The sequence below is a fragment of the Dermacentor albipictus genome, unplaced genomic scaffold (genome assembly GCF_038994185.2).
Source record: "Dermacentor albipictus isolate Rhodes 1998 colony unplaced genomic scaffold, USDA_Dalb.pri_finalv2 scaffold_13, whole genome shotgun sequence".
Taxonomy (NCBI): Eukaryota; Metazoa; Arthropoda; class Arachnida; order Ixodida; family Ixodidae; genus Dermacentor; species Dermacentor albipictus.
Window position 1 is genome coordinate 14,520,771 of NW_027225567.1, and position 20,831 is coordinate 14,541,601.

General features: G+C 43.6%; 1 protein-coding gene across 6 annotated transcripts in view; it reads right to left on the reverse strand.

Annotated features, from left to right (window-relative positions):
- LOC139046674 (cytoskeleton-associated protein 5-like) overlaps positions 1-20,831 on the reverse strand; it is a 109,501-nt gene that overhangs the window by 78,797 nt on the left and 9,873 nt on the right. For all 6 annotated transcript variants that reach the window (XM_070528617.1, XM_070528619.1, XM_070528618.1 and 3 more), the window contains exons 3-11: positions 19,335-20,750; positions 16,611-16,901; positions 12,831-13,058; positions 11,546-11,731; positions 10,230-10,321; positions 6,923-6,980; positions 3,411-3,536; positions 2,536-2,681; positions 5-179 (exon numbers count right to left, since the gene is read on the reverse strand). In XM_070528617.1, the coding sequence (XP_070384718.1) occupies positions 5-179; positions 2,536-2,681; positions 3,411-3,536; positions 6,923-6,980; positions 10,230-10,321; positions 11,546-11,731; positions 12,831-13,058; positions 16,611-16,901; positions 19,335-20,750 (2,718 nt within the window). The remainder of the gene's footprint in view (positions 1-4; positions 180-2,535; positions 2,682-3,410; positions 3,537-6,922; positions 6,981-10,229; positions 10,322-11,545; positions 11,732-12,830; positions 13,059-16,610; positions 16,902-19,334; positions 20,751-20,831) is intronic.

The following is a 20,831-nucleotide window of genomic DNA, read 5'->3' on the forward strand; positions in this document are numbered from 1 at the left end:
CCACCAAATTCTTGTTAGAGTCGAGTAGTCGTGCTCGCAACGATGTCGGCAGGTCACCCAGCTCCGGGCAAATAAACTTGGCCTGGTCCACGATGGCCGCCAGCTTCTGGAGAGCCTCCTGGCGAACCTTCCAGTTCTTGTCCGACAGCTCCGATAGTAGAGACTCAGTCAATTGGCCACTGCTCGGAGGGAGACAAAAGCAAAGGGTGACAGTGAGCCGATAGCAGAGGTGGAAAACAATCCCTTGTGCAATATTCAACCTGCAGTGACACTTCAATACAATGAACCCAGATATAAGAAAAGAAATCTAAAATTTGCCTGGCCGTGCTTTATTTCATCAAGTACTTTACTGCTATAATGAAATTGAAAAGGCAAGAGCCAAGACAATACCATATGTGGTGAAACAAATATTTCTTCCCTTGGCAGCTCAATGTATGTATCCTGGTAGCAACAATGTCAAATAACTCGACCAGAGTAACTTGAAAAAGCACATTCTGGATGTGTGTGTGTGTGTTTTGGTCAACAGCTTGGCTTGCTTGGTGTGCAAGCCAGAGAGCCAATGAGTTGATCCAGTTTTGTCACACCGGTTACGTGGTTGCATATTAATGAAAGCAAATTGTGTTTGCAATTTAGCATTGTTGACATGCCCCTTATCAGCATGGCAAGCATTTGATAGGAAATCAAAATTGACAGGAGACCCTTTGTTGGGCTGTCATAGGCGTCACATAAGCTTGCTTCTTTTTCTTTTTTGCGTAGACCCAATTGCCTGTTTCCTTCAAAACCGTTTTTTTTTTCACCAGCTTGTACACTTGCAGCAAATATTGGATACAAAGAAAACATTTCCATCTTAGATGCAACATTTATAGAGAGATTGAACTGTGGTGGTAAATTAGTGCCTTGCGAAGTCTACTGTAAGGCTAAAACACCTTTGCATTTTTGCTCAAGAGTATTTTTGCAATGAGTTGGCAGCAGAGAGCATCAAGGATGATTCAATGGGGGTCTGGCAATCAACTACAATAAAAGGGCATGCTGTCTGCCGTCTTGCACTCCTTTGCACAAACCCATTACATTGCAAAACCCTTCATGTTCATAAATAAAGGTACCAGGTGATGAGAATTAATGAAATAGCAACCGACACAAGGACAAGAGAGGCACAGCGAGTCGTTCAACCAAACAAATCTGGAAAGGAAGCATTCCACAGGAACCAAATTCTGAGCAAAGTGAATTTAGTTAATATAAATGCCCCAAAATTTTCAGCAATTATCAGTGGGCAAGCCAAATACCAGTTGTTGCAGGCAACGTTGCTGAACATTGGAGATATATGCACATTAGCCATGCTTCACAATCAAAAGAACATGACACAGACAAAGACATGAGAAACAAACTAAGCTATGACTACTTACACACAAATGCCCAGAACAATGTACAGAAAGATGGCCACCATGGTAGCTTAAATGGTAAATTTCGACACACAAAACATGGATGCTGTGTTTTTGGCTTCCACCTGTGGGAAGTGGTATGGTCTTATCGACAACTTGAATTTCTTATGAGTGTGCGAATATTCGAAAAGTTCGAATCTAGTTTAATAATATTGGGGCGATTTTGTGCCGAATTTCATAACAGAATTTTGCCTGTAAAGTCCACTTAGCCATTGAACGCCTAAACTTTGCGGAAAAGCCAGCCTCTTAGTATCAAGCGGCACTGGTTTGCGAATGGCAAGGGTGTATTTTTTTTTCGGCGCCACCCATAATTTTGAGCTTATCTCTTGACAGCTAGTGCAACGAGTCATGACTGGCGCAAAGTCAAATGCCTCCGAGTTTACGAGCATTTGATGCGGTACAATAAGGCACAGGCTGGTGAGGACAGCTAGTAGGAATTACTAAATTATCCAAGTTATCATGAGCCAAATATACAACGTTTGCGTATAGCGGCTTAGTAGTCTAGTCTTCTTTAATATTGACATTGCAATCTTACAACGCAACAAATGAATCCCACTTGCCAATAAATGCACGTGCATATCATTATACGAGATTCGAAGCTAAGTATTCATATGAGAAAATTGATATTCACACACCCCTAACTTTTATTTCTTTATTCGATAAAACACGATTTCCGCTATGCTCTCTGGGTTCACTGTCCATTTCTTCATATGGCTGCAGCTAACGATGAAGCCTTTCGGATTCTATTTTCTTGTATTTAATTGAATTCTGGAGTTTTATCTGCCAAAACAACAATTTGATTACGAAGCACACCATAGTGGGGAATTCCAAATTAATTTTGACTACCAAGGGATCTTTAACGCATCCCCAATGCATGGGACACTGGCGCTTTTGCATTTCGCCTCCATCGAAATGCAGCTGCTACGCCTGGCATTTGATCGCACAACCTCGTGCTTAGCAGCGCAACACCATAGCTGCTAAGCCACCATGCCCGGCATTCTTTTTCTTCTAGCTAAAAATTGACAATGGTTCCACATGAGGAACTTGACAGTCCAGCCTGGTATTGTTCTTACATGCAGCATGCGTGACAACTTGCCTGATGTCAGTACGAGGAACCAAGTCCTCCATGTCAAGAGCAGCTTCTTGCCCCTCCAGTGCAGACTCTGCAGAATCGCCTCCACCATCATTGACGGAGGAAGTTGGCACTCCCCGAATGGGTGCAGGGGGCTTCTGACCTTCCATCTGCGATATTCAAAGGAGAATATTACAGCTTTACACATTCGGTGCTTCAATTGCAATCACTAAAATTGCCAAACATGTATACAGTATATTCTTTGAATCAGTGCTCATACACATAAGGTTCAAAAAAGTCAAACACAATTTTTAATTAAAAAATGTAGCAATGTTGCTGTCCTCAGGACTGAACAATGCTCGCAATGCAATTGCCAACAGTTATGAATGCCAGTGGATGCTTTGAATACCAAGCCTGTTCAAATAAGTCACCAGGGATTGAGATTATTTTGATTGCAGATTTCAGCATGTTGAAACTAATTTTCCTGCTCCATAATAGTACACATGCCAACCTACAAACTTAAGCAGCAACAAACTTGGAAAAGCCCAATTTGACAAGCCACACTTTTGCCATCACAGCGACTGCTGTTGCAGATTTCACCCCTTTCAGGAACTTGTCTGAATAAACTGGTTCTAAGCAGGCATGCCTATGGAGTCCTTTCAGAATCGAAAAACTTCCAAGGGTATGGTTGGACACCGACGAGCAAAACTTCTTTGTGAACAAAATTTGTTTTTCGTAAACCTTGCTGAAACATTCATAAAATTGTAGAACGAGCTCCAATTCATAAACTTTACGGAAACTTCGGGAGCGTTTGCAGGTAGGCGATAGTACACGCATGTAATTCAACGCCATGGCTGAATGCTATCAAAATGCAAAAGAAATGTATACAGATTGCCAACCTTTGCCAGTTCTGCATCAAGTTGTTGCACGAGGGTGGCCTTCTCTCCCTCAAACAAGGTCCTCAATGTCTTGCCCATGTAGAGGTACAGTACACTAGCCAAAGTGATGGATGCAGTCCTCACCGCCTGTTCGTGAAGAGAGTCAGAACTGCTCATTCAAAATTACTGCAGTGCTCCCCGAATAATGCAAGATACAGTTACAATTTCAGCATGAGGGCACACGAAAAGAAAGAAAGGGCAGGAACCGTAAACTTGCATGGTTAAAAGAAACAATCAGATAACGAAGAAGGCCTCACCTTCAGTTCTTGGTTAATTCTGTAGAGTCAATGTACATGAATATGCGGAAAACTTACAAGAGTAATGGCAAGCCTCAATGGCCATAATTTTATTTATTTATTTACATACTCTCAAGGCCCGAGGGCATCACAAAGAGGAGTGGCGAGTACATATGTACGTAGTCATTGGCAATCTTCTTGAAATTAGTGGTGTCACAGATGGCAGCGATGGAGGCGGGAAGGTGGTTCCAGTAGTCGGCAGTGCGTCGCATAAATGATTGAAAGTAACAGTTGGAGTTGCATGATGGTACCCCCACCTTCATTTGGTGATCGATGCGAGGCAAAATGTAGGATGGGTAAAGGAACAACTTATCTTTAAGAATGGGATTAGTGTAATAAATCTTATGAAAGAGGCATAAGCGCATAAACTTACGACGTATTGCAAGGTCTGGCAAACCGAGCGTCAGCTTCATTGATGATATGCTTGCGTGGTATGCATAATTTGACAAAATTAAACGGGCGGCCCTGTTCTGAAGCGATTCAAGAAGATTTGTTAGATTAGCTTGACCAGGGTCCCAAATGGAGCAGGCATTTTCGAGCTTGGGACGTACTAATGTTTTATAAAGTTGTGATTGAACTTGAACAGTCGCACCGGAAAAATTGTGATGTATGAAACTGAGCATGCGGTTGGCATTAATAAATATTTATTGGAGATGTACGTTCCACGAGAGATTACTAGCTATATGTATACCAAGATATTTGTAAGATGCTACAGGGGTTAATGGTGTGTTCTTTAGGGTATAGTTGAGAGAAACATGGCAAGAGGAAGTCTGCGAGACACGCATGCTTTTACATTTAATAATATTAAGGGTCATTAAAGAATTGGAGCACCAAGAAGATATGGTGGTAAGGTCGGATAGCAGGGCAGCATATCAGAGGCGTTAGTGATGACGCAGTAAACTACGCAGTCATCAGCAATAAGCTTTATAGAAGAAGTAACTAACTTGGGGAGGTCATTAATAAAAATAAAAACGTAGTGGACCCAAAACAGACCCCTGAGGTACACCAGACTGCACAAAAGCGATGGAAGAGTCATGTTCGTTAGCAGATACATGTTGGAAGTGGTTAGAAAGGGAGCGTTCAATCCAGGGCAAGATATTAGTATCGATATTAAGTTTACACAAATTGAGGAAAAGAAATTTGTGAGACATGGAGTCTAAAGCTTTCGCAAAATCCAAGAATATACAATCGTTATTCCTTTGCCTGCAGTAGTAAATAAATTGTCAGTAAAAACCAAGAGCTGAGTGTCACATGAAAGAAATTTCCTAAAACCATGCTGACAATTAGAGAAAACCGAGTTTGATTCCAGAAGAGTAATAGGATGCGAGTAAACGACATGTTCCACGAGTTTACAGGGTACGCTGGTTGATGATACAGGCCTATAAATAAATGGAGAGTTAGTGGGTCCCGATTTATGCAGTAAAACCACCTTCCCTACCTTCCTATCATTAGGCAAGGCGGATGATTCTGGCGACTGAGCAAAAATGTGCGACTGTTTTCAAGGGCCCCTAACCAGGTCTGGCTATCTTGAGCTACAATGCACGCTAATGATCATGTTTGCAAAGTGTTACATCGCTATGCGCCGCGGAAAGGTCCGAAATTTCAAACCGAACGCCGTTTTCGCTTTCCCTCGTGGCAACCTTGCTCAACCCGGACGGTGACGTAAAAATGTTCCTGTGCCTACGTACTCGTGTTCGCAGTGTGACGTCAATCATAGAGACATGCGACTTCGAGAATTGTTCAAGGCAACAGCTGTTATTTGTGTAATATGTTGCTTGAACAGACAACTTAAAGCATAGAGAAATAATAAAACACACAAATTGAATGTCTGCATGTTTTTGTTTTACTTCGCACGGCAGCAAGAGAGGTGTACTTCCATTTCGTCCGGTTCCCACGTCAAGCAGTCGCGCACGCAGACACCAAAACTATGTCATTTTTTACTGTGTTCCAGCGCAGGATCATGCTCTGTGATCCTCTTGTGTCTGCCTCAGTATTCGTGCAGCACTGAATTATACCGCTAGTGAGGCGCGCAAAATCGTGTAATGCGTGAAACGAAACACTCACAACAGCTCGCGCGTGACGCTGTCAGCATAAGTGTGCCGCGCTGCAAAAAAGCAAGGAGAAAAATAAATGAAGGCGGAGGGCCCATGACGTATGCGTCACGCGATTTTCTAGGTCCAGCATGAAAGAACGCAGGGAAGGAATTTCGCCTGCAGAGGCTAGACGGGACGAGTGGTGAGAGTGTCTCGCTTGGCAGTGGAGCTCGCCTGCTGAAATCATGGGTACGCAGCACTCAAATATTCTATTTCGGCTATTAATGAGCCAATTTAATTTTTGTGGCAGAACACTCTCTAGAGGACACTTACAGCGCGTAACCAAAATTTGCTAGGGAGGATTGGTGAGGGGCCCTTTAAAGAAGAATACATAATGTTTTTAAGAAACTTGGCATAGATATGATCGATTCCTGCACAAGAAGATATTTTTAGCTTTGTAATCAAACCAGCAATACCAACAGCATGAAAAGAAACAGGATTCATAGGAATGTAATCAGCAAATGGGATATCAGAATAAGCATGGGGTGATGAAGCAGAAAAGAATGACACGAATACATTGTTTAATACTTTGCAGCAGTCATCGAGGCAACATGTCACAATGTTGCAACAGTATCCATGGGCTGCGCAACATGCACAACCTCATTCAGTGGTACGTGCCTATCTAGAAACAAACTGTAGCAATGAGTTGCCCACTCCACCATGCTATAACATTCTAAGCCGAACTGAACATGCAAACATGCCTGGAGAGCTGCATTTGTGCAGATGACATGAAACAGATGATTGGATAGTGCTGTGTCATTGACCCATTTATTCTTATTCGTGCTCTCCTTGCACACTCCCACATATGCACTTTGAATTTTTCTTATGGTGATAAACCAGCGCCTGCGATGCTGGTTTTTCCACAGAGCTTGCTTGCAGATGAGTTTGGATTAAGAAATGCGAAACCTTACCAAAAAAATAAAAATGTTGCTATACATTCAGAGCTGCGCAATGCCACGCAGCAACCAAGAAATTTGGTGTTGGGCTAAGCAAGGAAGCTACGAGCATACTGCAACATTTATGCAATGACTATGGCAAAGAGGCGTTATAGCATACAAAAATAAAAGCTTCGGCTTATACTCACAGGATTCGATGCAGCAAGCCCTTTCTTAATATTTTCAATGACTGGTTTCACTGGAACCCTGCAAGAGGCAAGAGTACAGTGAGCATTTTCCAAAGTGTCAAGATACTTCAAACGAACAAAACTACTGGATGGCTGACTGCTCTTGAAAACCTAATGGTAGCTGCAACACAGGCGACTAAATTGCCAGGAGGCCATAACTCAACTGAAGTTACAGTGCCAATGATACACAGCTGGCAGCTAATACAGAATAGGTCGTGTCACAAAGCAGCAAGCCTTAGTTGTTATTGACTAGCACCACCACCATTATACCAAATCCATTCTTTAGAGGCCAAGTGCAATGAAATTTCACTTTGAATAAATTATTTATATATGAGTAGACTAAACTATTGAAGCAATCATAGCAAAGCTGCAGGGCTGGTACATATCAGCAGCCTTTCAACAGTACCTAAGCAGGCTATGCGTGCACCTGGTGGTTAGCGAACATAAAGACATTAGCAAGTTGCCACCTCAGATTTTTTCAGCATATCATAGGCGTTGCCTGTTTCAGACGTCATGCTGAGGAGCCACACATTCTCAGTCACAAGCCAGTTCTAGCGTATGTCAATGGCAAAGTTATCTTACAGTTCTGGTATTTAGATTTTTTTTGTACTAGTACTAGCTTTTCCCAACACACCCACTCATATTTTTTATGTCAAATTTTGTGTAGAAGCTTTGTTATATTTACTTTATCTGAAACTATGATTATTAAGAAATCGAGGGTCTGACTGAATCCCATCTAGATGGTCAGGGAAGATCAGTGCAGTGATCAGAAAATGCAATTCGGAGCAATTTTTTGAGCAAGAGAATTTTCTTTTGGAGCAGCCAATTCGTACATCTTGGAGCACTGCAGAGGAGCGAGTGTCATTTTAAACATTTTTATCCCATTTAACATTTATCATGGAGCACTTACAATGAGCTAGATAAACACTTCCAGCCAAAGCAGATCTTGCCGAGAAAATGTTATTGGGTAGAAGCAGTAGCCATCAACATTATTTCACCCCAATAATGTCAAAAATGGGGAAAGCCAGTACTTCGTTGAAGATTGTGGATTAACTACCTCAGCCATTTTCTCAACACAAATAAATAAACATAACATATTGACTCAAAGAGCACAATTATCTTAAAGAATAACACTTTCAGAGTACATTCCAGGTGGTTTCCAACATGCAGAGCTCCTGCTCCAAAGCTATCAAATTTGTGATCGTAATAAAATATTGCACCTAATACCACTTGACCGTCACAGAAGACTCACATATAGAACTTCCTTCACAATGTTCCAACGTTGCTGCAGCTTTTGGTGCATGTCTCCGAGCCTACCCATGCTCTCAGCCAGAAGCACTTGGCCACATTCTATCTCCTCAATAGGAGGAGTGCGACATCACTCAGCTAGCCTCTCCCGGGGGCTTATATGCACGGTGGCTCTTGGAAATGATTTGGCCCAACATGGTTGCCAGGCCATTTAAGAGGCTAGAACCTACCGCTCGCCTATCATGTGAGGAGGACCTATTTCTCCGTTGTATTCTTTTCTTTATAACCAAGATTGTCATGCGATATTCCTTCCTAGTACTTCCTCCATGGTGCCTAAGGAGCTGTTGGCAACATTGAAGACCGATTGGGCAACACCATCAATCGCCCGTTACAAGAGAATGGCCACAAGCATTATTACCATCAACAGTTCAGTGCATTGCAGAAAAACCGGGTGTCGCCAGTTACCTACGAGCTAGAACAGGTAGCGCACTACCTTGAGGCAGGAGGAAGGCTCTTACATTCTTCCCCATTAATACAGTAAAACCTATCCACTCGAAGCTGTCAAATAAGCAGAAAAAGTCCGAGATAAGCGGAGTTGCGAGATAAATGAAGTCATGAAAATAGAAGCACATAGTATGCACATAGAAGCTTTCTAAAATGCCACCAGGAATAATATTGGTGCCTTTTGTGTGCATTGGTAGTGGACACATCGGTGTCTACAGACAACGGCGTTATGTACCTGTGACGAAACAACATGCTTGGGACAGATTGAAGACAACTGATCATAATGCAATACAGTCGACTCGTTGCAACGGACCCTGACAATCAGACCAAAGATGTGTTTTATCTAAAGTCCATAATATCCGAAACGCCTCACTTTCGAAACTTTCGTCACCATGTCTAACAACTTTATTGCAAAGAGTAAGTGACAAACGTCCAAAGTTAGGAAAAAGAAAAAAAAAGTTGCAGTTTCACCCAGAAGACAAAGCATCGATTGCGATAGCAAATTAAGCAAGTGCGGCAGCAGCAGAGAGCAAATTGAACTTAGTGCCGTCTGTCTCTTCAACGTGAACTAAACATAGAAAGCACAGCGCATACGAAGCTACCGGCACTGGACACACTTTGTCCACATCGCAGATTGCTATGAAGACGAGGTCGCACAGATGCGCAATTTGTTTGCATTGCTGATCGCTTTCAAGATACATCGACCGAGCGGGCGAGCACATCTCTCTCGCTTGAGAGAGAAGTGCTCTTTGGACTCTTGGACATTATACGGAACATGATGCGGCTCGGCTCCACTTCAGTGGTTGCTCCTGTCGTGCGGCCGGCGCGCGATTTGAGAGGTGTGTTTGCAAGCAGCGGCTTGTAATTCAATCATTTGACCATCTGCATCCACGAAAGTTTCCATTCATTGTCTCGGCATTCCTTTGCGGCAGCAGTGAAATTTAGTTACATTTAAATTGCATACAAACACATTTTGTTATATTGAGGTTCTAAAAACATGGTGCTCTGTGAACACGAGGTTACGAAAAGCTAAATACTTCGTTATATTGAGAATTTCCTTATATTGAAGTTCAGTATATCAAGTTTTAACTGTACATCAGTCTTTTTTTGATCCCCTTAAGATTTGACATATCAGGGTTCGACTGTACCTCCACGCCCCTCTGCAAAACTAGTCTTGCTTGGAGCAAGTCCGCTGGCCACACTGCACAAGTGTCAATGCAACTGAACATTTATGGTCAGAAGGCTACACAGATTTAAAATTCAGAAACTGGCTGGTACGCATATTTCTTTTCATAAACATTGCAAAACGAGAGGGTAAACACTTGACATTCAAAAGTATCAAGAAAGGGAAGGCAGCTCCCCAATTCCTTTTCCACTGTAAACTGTATCACATGTTCCATAGCATTCAGTTTAATTAAGGTTATTTGCAGTTGTCCTCAAAGCACACTGTAACCATTTTGGTCAAATTGGACAGCCTGCATTTGTCAACTGGCCAACAAAGCACTTGTAGACTTACTTGAATCCAAACTCTTTGATAGCATTGGCCAGCCACATAAGGCTCTCACTCTGGTTCTTCGGGTTCTTCTGGGCAAAACAAAGCTGAAGAGCCTGGAGAGGAAGAGAAACTCTAAAGTAAGACATCTTACTAGAACACATGAAACGGTTATGAAATTTTATCCAACAGAACTGTTAAAAATTATAAACTGCCACTCGCTCTGCAAGTTTTCCCAAGCTAACCCAGTTTTCCTACGACAGTGCAGCAGAGCCCACTTTGCAATCCGCTGGATATGTGGTCAGAGTGCTTTGCAATTCAAAATACAGTGTACACCGTTCATAGAAATAAGGCAATCTTACTCAGTTAAAAGCCTAAAGCTGGGTTTGCGTTGTGCATCTGTGTGTTGCTTTACAATGTTCACATTGTTATTGTGTCATGGTAAGGCTGCCACCTCATCCTTAACGCATGGCAATAAAAATGACGATGCCCACTCACTGGGGTCATTGAACTTGTGCTCGTCTGGCAATGTGCAGTTGAAAGCGAGGCATGCTAACCACTGTGCTAGCTCTCAGCTTTACAGCTTGGCGATTTGTGTGGGGCTCTGCGTGATAGCGTGTGTGCAAGGGAGGACACACACACACACACCAAGCGATACTGTAGTAAGCAAGGTTGACATTGTAGAGATTGCAAACTAGTTTCTGAGTAGGTGGCAATGAGCATTGAGAAAGCCTGCAGCTCTTGGAGCAGACAAGTTCAGAGCTGCTAAAAAACGTTTAGCCAAAGTATGCAGATTTTGTTTTTGGACCGAAGGAAAAATGAAGATATTCATATACTGAGCAGCTCAGAATACACATGCATGCACACATTGCAAAAGCAAATGTAGCTTGAAAAATCCTTTCTTTGCACTTCCATTTTGCACACTGGCCAAAAAGCTCTATGCATTTTTGCAGAGTATTGCACAGCCTATTGCAAGAAATTAAAGGCCATTGCAGACTTTTTTTTCCCACAAAAGACTGTGCTTCAGTTAAATACACTTGGCATAGTGTAGTCGTGCAATTTATACGGGATCTACACAGTCCAATGTGGAATGGATACATTATGGCTTTCCACTAGGACAAGATAGCCAAATATATGTGTTCGTTGGAACTCTGCTGTATTTGAAGGTGTGCTCAGTTCCCTTGGCTTTTGACTAACAGGGTTTTCTAAGTCCCTCTATGACAAAGCAGTTCCCCAAGTGGCAAATGCTATTTCCACTTGTAAACTGTGGCATTCATATACAGTGCACATCGCAGAAGTGAGAGAATTGAACGAATGCGAGCAGGGAGAGCCTCCATTACCTCCTGGCCGACATGGTCTAGGGAGGTGGCCTCCGCCAGGGCTGTCAGGGCAGATGCGGCACCCTGGCCGTTCTTGATGTCCCCGACCTTGTCCACCAAGTCTGGCAGCAAGCAGTCAGCCACACACAGGGACACAGGTCCACCACCCAGCACCACTACTAGCGTTTCCAGTTTGAGCTTCAGCACCTGCATGCACGCAGCAGTTGGCATTCAAAGTGGTTAAAGCAGGAACAGTATTGTTGCCGCTCGTCCACACAGAGTTTCAAGAAAGGCTCTTGTCAAGAAACCCCCTCCCTATCAATGTGAGCGTAATTCACCATTTCAGCACCCCCCAACACAATTAGTACCGCAACGCATTTTCTATCAATATACAGCCGAGCGCAGTTATAACAAACAGTTTGTGTAGGCCAGTTGGCGATTCACGAGGCTTGAAGAAAGAGACAACACGAAGCATTACCGGTTACCACTTTATGCTGTCCCTCTCCAAGTCTCTCGTTTTGCTTGCGGTAACTTCCTACTTATAGCAATCCCAGGGCTATAGTGAATGCTCAATTATTACGAACTAAGATAGCACAATGGTCAAAATGTTTACGTTGTGGCTCTGAGCTTATTTAGAGCAAATGGGGCAATATGGCAGCGGAGATCATAAACGCGGACTCAACGAAAGTTACCGCACACAGCATCAAAACTGGTTTTCGCAAGGCTGAATTCCTGTGTGGTGCACGAGAGTCTAGAACTATCGAGCTCGGAAGTATTGACGACTGGCCTGCAGATTGATGAAGTGCATTGTTGAAGTGGAGCCAAGTGCTAACAACGTCTGTTTGGATGACCGAGTCAATGAGGGCAACAAAGCTGATGCCGCAGAGTCATGTACCGATGGCAGCATTGCTAGCAAGGTGCAGGGCTTTTGTTAGCAATAAATTGGATGAAGGAATCAAGGAGATTGCAGAACAAACACTACCACCTCTAAGTGCTTCAAGTGCAGTCAAGTACGTCCCGTCACTGGAACAGATCATCTGAAGCAAAGCTCTTCGAGATGAGCACTTGTCTGCTTTAAACAATCTGGAAATTGGGTCACCAGAACAGAAGCAAAGCAAACTTACAGACTACTCTGAAAAACAAGAAATGATTTTGCCATTTCATTAGCTTATTCTTGCTTGTTCACTTATTATGAATGCTCAGCTATAATAACATCCTGTCTGATCATGATTTTTGGTATAAGCGGGAGAGACGAATTAATATTCCAAACCAAACTTTCACACAGCCATTAACAGCAGTTGCAAACCTGGAAGTTTGTGTCTCGAAGTCCAGGTTTACGGCACAGAGTCTTTGCTATGACTTGAACAGGCAGGTTTCCTTCCATGGCCTCAACAACCTCTTTGATCTTCTCAACAGCAGCCAAGCGGTCCTTCCAGTTTGCGCTCCCCAAAGCCACCAGGCTTTCCTCAGGAAACAAGGCTGCAGCTCGGCCTTGGACCTCTTCGTCTGCCAGAGCCATTTCAGAGAACACAGGCTGCAAAGACGGGGGAAAAAAAATCAAGTTATGAAATTCAACAAGGCTCCCCGTCATGAATATGAAAGCCTGTGGAATGCAACAAATCTAATCAAAGAATGAGAATATTATTTGATTGAATGGAAATATGACCTGCAAAATAATGTTTGATGTTAAAAAAATACTCTGCATCAGTTCTTGTTAAATGATTATGCAAATCAAGACTACGAACTGTTCCAACAGCAAAAACATGAAAGCTGATGCTAATCGGTTTAAATATGAAGTGAAAAAAAATATTCATAGCCTCGATGCCTTGGCACATTTAGAAAGAAATGAGAAATGTTACAATACTAGACGTGGAGAAAACTGGAAGGTTGCTGTACCACGCTTGAATTCTGGTATGGAACGTTTGTGTTTCTCTCTGCCATCTCTTTTAAACTATTATTAGTCACTGAATTTTGATTTATTTAGTTGCTCCGCTGGTACACTTAGAGGCCTGTTTGCTCATTGACTAACCTGATTTCAGCTATTCTGATGTTTGTTTTTATCTAGCTCAAGACTTTTTCTTTTCTTCTGCATTTATGAAGTGTCCTGATACGCTTATTGCTTGTTCATTTTTTTGTGTTGACTGTGTTTGATTGATCTGGCTCAGGATTTTTTATTTTATTTATTTGCTTTGATCAAGTGTCTTGATTTGTTTATCGCTTGTTTATGCTCTGGTGCTGTCTAGACGCTGCCTTATATATGGGTCTGCGGACTCGTCAAGCCGCCAAGTGGCAGCTTTTTTTCCCTAGCCCCTCCATCTGTAGCACCTGATGGAAAATAAAGATTTGATTTGATTTGAACTATAGCTGCAATCAGAGGGGAAAAGAAAAAAAAAAAAGGAAGAATGCATTCACAAAGCCCATTCCCTCCTCTTCACAGCTTTTTCTGTGTAAGGAATTGGAAGTTAATTCCAGAGTAAGGAGCATTAAAACTAATACACAGCAAGATCGACAATGGCATAAAATGCCTCCATTCACCATTGTGCGATTCATCTGAAGGGGTCCTGAACCACCTCTCAGCTAGATGAAAAAAAAAAAAAACATTTCACGGATAGCATACGCTGCTGTACACATCTCAGCCAAATTTTGCACTTGGGCCCAGTGCATGAAGCTCACAAGCGGACTGCAAAGTCACTATTCTTCAAAACCACTTTTCAATAGAAATCTTCTCCCCTTTTCAGGGCAGCCATATTTTGTCATATAGCAGATTCTCATCCATGGCTGCTATTGGCCAATAGCCGACATCAATCAAGAAGCGCAAACCAACTATCAGCTGCTCATGCTCAGCTACATAGGAAGGAAACTTTGGGCACACTGCTTATCTGGGTGTCATAGCCATCCATCCACTTTAGCTTGTTTTTATTAGTCTGGAACACTCAACTAGTCTAACTATGCGAGACGTAAGCCCAGACCGCACGCACACTATGCTTGTCGCACCTCACGATGGATAGCAGTTAGCATCTGCAAGGGACATGCGCAATTGTGTGGTCACTCCCACTGTTCTTTGGCTAGACGTCCTTTGTATTGAGCTTCATATCGAGCACTACAAAGTGCACAATCAGGCTTTGCCTGCTACCTGTGTAGGACAGAGCCGATCTGCACCGCGTAGCCCGGCCAGGATGGAGCCCACGAGCACGCACTCCAGCCCTGCTGTGCACTTAATTGTGTGTAGCCACACGTGGCTGTGTAGCATGAATACCGTGGCTGCCACAGAGTGTAGCAAAGAGCCCACTCACAGCAACACAGTAGGCAGGGTATCCACTATTGACACCGGTGCTCTACCGCTTCGAAGGACCGGAGGACAGTAGAGGGTGAATGGGGAAGGTAAATACCGCCCTCGAAGTATCTACTCAGACTAGGTCTTGTCGAAAAAGTATTTTGGTAATAAATTCGTGGGAGGTAGCATAGTAGTTAAAAGACATTCTTGAAGCCTCAAAAAAAAAAAAAAAAGATTTAAAAAGTGGTTCAGGGCTCCTTTAATCTTTTAGCAAGCTGCTTTTGCACAACGTGAGCTGAAGTTGGCGATTTGTACCTGAGCCATGGAAATAACAGCCCTGTATATCAAATTTTTATCATTTCCAGCCTGCATTCATAAAAAAAAAAGCAAAGCTCGTATTACTCCACACTTGTGCAAAATCCAGTAAGCCCAATGCCTGCAACATTAATTCAGAGCTTGCGTGCCAAGGATAAAACAGGTCAAACAGAGGTACCACCAAACATTTCTTGTCAATGCACTGTTTTCCTTGACAGTGTGTCTTAAAATTACAGAAAACAAAGCAAAAGAAAGATAAGAGGAACGATTGATTGCGTTTGACATTGCAACACAAGCCACGACAGATGCCGTAGTGAAGGGCTCCGAAGTTATTTTGACCACCTGCTTTCTTCAATGTGCACCCAAAGTGCAGCACATAAGCATGTTTGCCCTCTGCCTCCTATTGAATACATGCCAGCCTATGAACTTTACAATTCGTAAAATCTCGCAGAAACTGGAAGGGGCAAAAGGAGGGAGATAGCACGCTTCATTTTTTTAAAAAGCTTTCCATCACACGTTTTTTCAGGGACACATACACACTAGAGTAATGAGGATGTAGCTTTAGACGCAGCCCACCGAGCAGCAGAAAACTTGGAAGAGAGAATACTGACAAGCAACAAACTGTTTCTAAATAACAGGGACAATTTCGGCAACGTAGCTGTTGCCAATTTCACCTGCTTCAAGAACTTGTTTGTATAAGTTTGAAGCAAGTTTGCAGCCTTCACCATCAAAATACTTGCAATGGAAGGTACAAAGACCGATGTTTGATACATTTTCACAAACAGAATATTCGTGAAACTTGCTTCAACGTTTGTAGAGTTGTAAAACGGGATCAAATTTGTAAAATTCAGGAGAGATGGCAGGTATGCCATTGGAATGCAGCCACCACGGCCAGGAATTGAACCCATAACCAACCTCGAGCTCAACAGCAGAATATCATTGTCACCAAACCACTGCAGCATGTAAAGTGAAAGAATGAAGCACAGACCTTAAATTAAACTCTGGGTGTTGATGTGCCAAAACCATAGGATGGTGAGGCACGTTGTAATAGGGTACTCTAGATAATTTTACCCACCTTAGTTTTTTTTCCCCGTGTTGTTTCTTACTTCTCGGAGGACTTGTGTTATATAGGAAATAAAAGAAAGCAAAATAAAAGGTTCCAGCTCTGCATCCTGTAGGAACTGCAGTAATGTCCCTGCAAGATTATTGTCTATCATCCAATGGTTGTGACTTAAATAGCCAACGCTGCTAGCTAATGAGGGTATAAAAGAAAGGGTCAGTTCTGGGCAAGAACACCTCTCTTCTGTGCCATACCAAGATGACAGCAGAGACTGTCCAATGACTGTCTATCATCCAATGGTTGTGACTTATAAAATTTTTTTTTCCTCATTCAGCCAACATTGGAATGCAGCCAAGGCAGCCAGGATAGACCTCACAACTTTCATCTCAGCACCTTAATGCCATAGCCACTGAGCTACCATGGCAGGTGGCACAAACCTTGGAAGAAGCCCTGCTGCCTGACTGTGCTTTTGCAGGTCCAGACGCTTTGGCCCTTTGCATGGTTCTTGCAGGTGCAGACGTCGGTGCAGTGGAAGCAGCAGCACCTGGTCTCACAACATGGGCGCCACCACGAGGCTTGGCCATGGCAGTTGTGGCCTTCCTTTGCACGGGCGCTTCCGGCTTCGGCTCTGCGCTACGCTTGGCTGGGGAAGCAGCTGCAGCAGGCTTGCGGGGGGCCTTTTGAGGTGGTGCAGCAACCACCTCTGCTTTCTCGCAGCACTCTTTGACCTGAAATGCGATGTTCCAGCGACAGATCTCAACATCTGCAAATAGGCATGAATGAAATCTGGTACACTGCATTAATTCAGGAACATGATAATAAACACATTAAAAAAAGTGAACAAGTTAATGTTAATCTGGTGGCTGTAGGTGCTTGTGCTTGCTTTCCTGCTGAGCGGGCAGCAGATAAAATTTTCCACAAGTTTCACTGTACTGTTGTGGGGGCTACACAGTTGTAGTCAGCAAACAAAACGGCTCACTGTGGCTGAAACTGCGTGGTGCGTTATGTGCTAAATTTCTTAGCACTCCCCCCACCTCACTGTTTCTACAAATTTGTACAAAGTAAACATTAAAGTGTGCGACAGCACACAAGGCAGGACTACCAGAAAAACCACTGGTTGAATGTGTAAGACTGGTGCTGTACTAAAGTAAGGCTTTTTTTTTATAGCTAGAAAAGCACCAGCAGAGACCACGAAATTGCAGCCTCTTGGTCCAATGAAATTATCTGTCGTGGCCATGCCATACGAAAGCTACTCAGTGCCAGCTTTTAAGTCTGCGTGCATACAACAACCCGATTTCGTTTGCAAGCCCATGCAAGCATGCAGTCAACACCAGGTATGTGCCGACGCATGCAGGGCAAGGATAGAGCACTGTGCGACACCGCAAGTTTTTCATTCCTTGGTTATGGGAAATGAAAGGAGGACAGACAAAGTTCCATCAGCACTGGTAACTAGCCAACACTGCTAGGTAATGAGGGTATAAAATAAAGGGTCAGTTCACAGAAAGAACACCTTTCTTCCATGCCATACCAAGCTGACAGCAGAGACTGTCCCTCACGGTCCATAAGGGTGTTGGCATTGCAGGCCATGGTAGTTAGGGGTGCATATTAGCGCAACGAGGAAATAAAACTTCGGAGGAAGGAAGAGTGCCTGCTCTGTTCCATCCTACTTCCTTATTAACCCTTTAACTGACAAGATACAAAATACTTGGCCTAGAATTGCGTATTGCTTTAATACTTCTTCATATTGCACACAGACACAGCAAATGAAATATGAAAATGTTTCTAAAAAAAAACTAAGCAAGATACAATAGGTCAGAAATATTACTGGGCTGCCAGTTAAAGGTAAATTTATGGTTGAAAACTGGCGTTTTGTACTTTGCTTCAACCAGGTCAGCATGTGTTCTCGAGATGCACTTCTATGGAGGAAAAAATAAGGGCTAGCTTAAACAAAAGAAATAGTTTTCGCAGTGGAGAGAATATGATCGCCACATTCCCCAACACAGTGACGAAGCCTATGGGTGTTGTGACCAAAACATCTGCTACTGCTGCTCAATATTGACATTGCTGTCAATGCCACTGTTTAGCAGGTAGCTAAATAAAGGTAAATTTAAAGAGGCCCAGAAACTTTTTTTAACTAGTGATATGATGGCCTCACTATTAAAAGAATGTGTCTCCCGAATCCCATGTCCCAAAAATGTTTCGAATCCTTGAATTATAAGTAGAGTTATCGCACCCGATACACGGCTTTCTCTCTCCTTTCGTCTCCGCAAGCATGTTAGATGCTACACAGGGAAACCAAGAGGGCAAAGCTCTGGTCAAAAGTAGAGCGACACTTGCGGCAGTGAAAAGGCTTGTCATAGCATTGTGCGACAGCTGCAGTAGAAAAGCCCACTGCTGCCATCTCGGAGGCCATGCACAGCAAACACAGCTATACGCAGTGCAAAGGTGAAATATATTTTTTTTTGTTCTTGAGATAGTAGACATAGGTATTTTTCATTTAGTTAACTCAAAATTAGCAATTACGCATTACCGAGAATGCTCTTGCGATCACAAAATCAGGTAATAGCGTTTGCGAGTCCAGCTGCTTTCGATGACACTGCAGAAGCGAGCGCAAGAGGTTTTTCAATGTGTTTGACAAGAGATTGTACTGCATACAGTACAGTAATATTTGGCTTATGTTCACAGCAACCATTACAATAGATCAACAACGTTTTCTTACCATGTTCAAAAGGTGTTTCAGGGCCCCTTTAAGGCCCACTTTAGTAATTGGATTTGTCTAGTTTTCACTGATGTTCTTAATAAGTTAACAATATTGTTGAGCTGCCAATTAAAGGGTTCAGTCTGTTTCCTCGTTGTACTAACAATCTTCCCTTAGTCTTTGACCAACTCGGCAAGCAACAAATTTTGATGAGCTACAAGCTTGTTTGCAAGCACTGGTTTGTTGGCATGTCATGATCGATACACAGTGCAGGACAAACAACAGGAGTAGGCGAGAATAGCTAGCCTGGAACAATTAGAGCAGCTCAGGCACACTGCACAGACCAGAACACCATCCTGGGCTAACCATACACAGAGTAGGCCTCATATGTAGGTATGGTTGCACTCTCAATGCTTATGAATGAAACAGTCCAGCAAGGGGTATAAGAAAGAAAGAGCATTACCTTCTCCATTTTGAGATTGTCCAGGTCACCAAGAAAAGGTGTCAACGCTCGTTCCCCTACCACTTTCATTGCTGTCCCCAAAGCCATGCTTGCGCCTTCCCTCACTGCTGGGTCAGAGTCATTCAGAGTTTTGAGCAAAGACGTCACCAATGCTTTCAGCAGCTTCTTGTTCAACACAGCTGGTGTGGACTTGGAGAAGACACGTGCCAAGAACAGGGTCGTCTCTGCCTTTATCTGAGGATTCTTGTTCTCCAGAGCTCCTGTGACATCCTCCAAGATGGCTTCCAAATTTGTGGCCTGGAATGCATTGTCCAGTGCTTCTCTCAGAGCAGTCACCACATTCTGTTTCTTCTCCTTGAACTTTTCTATGTATGTTGAGATGCACGAATTTGCATATGGGTGAAACTTTTGCCTCAGACCGGCTGCCAGCCCTGCCAAGCACTTGGCCGCAAGTGCCACCACGATGACGTTGCTGTCCTTGGCTACTATCCTCTTCGACGCCTTGACGAGATCACTGTAGTCACCAGGTTCAAGCTTAGGATTGCTGGTGAGCTCGAGAAGTTTTTCAAGTGCCTCTTTTCTCTCTTGCCACTTCTTGGCCTCGCACTGTTCGTAAAAGTCCTTGGGAAGCTTGGAGAGGATGTCAACGGCTTCCAACAGGTCGTATCCATCAACCGTAGCTCCACCGTCAACACCACACTCATCGCCCTCTTCAACACCATCCACACCATCAGTACCAGCCTCAGCTGCCTGAGCTCTTCGTGCCTGCTCTGACCGGATGTACCGCTCGGGCAATGCAGTGCCCTTCTCCACCTTGGCAAACTCGGCCTCGAGTTCGGACACCTGAACGGGCTTCAGCGACTGCAGCAGTGGCTTCAGGGCATCTCCAATCCATCGGTAGAGTTCGACTGTCAGCAGCTTGCTCTCGTCACGCACCGTTTTATCCCTGTCCTCCAGAAGTTTTGGAAGTGCCTTGAAGAGCGGCTTCACTGCTATAACGCGGGCACCGAAGAGACGTAAGCACTCTCGCAACGTTGCCACGCATCCTGACACTATCTTTGGATTCTTGTTGTCCAGTGCCTTAACAAGTTCCGCTACAACTACCTCCTGCTTTTCGATTTCGACGTACATGTAGATTATCTCCTGTGCCAGTTCTCGTGTCTTCTGCTTCGGAGCGGCAATGCATTTGGCGACGAGCCCGGCGAGGACATCACCACAGATGCGATTGGCCAGTTGGGCATTTTCAACGAACGACAGGACAGCTGCCAGGCCCTTTTCCTGGGATACTGCATTGCTGTCAGTGACGAAGTTCTTGATGAGAGGCAGAAACTTCTGAAACTCTGGACCCTTGGGGTCTGTGATAGATCCAAAAAGTTTGGCGGCATCTTCATACCCACTAAGGCGAGCTTTCCATAACTGAAAAGGGACAAGGGGAAACAGCCGTGAGTGCTGAAGCAAAGCAAACAGCGTCAAACAGATGCCAGGAAATCTCTGAAG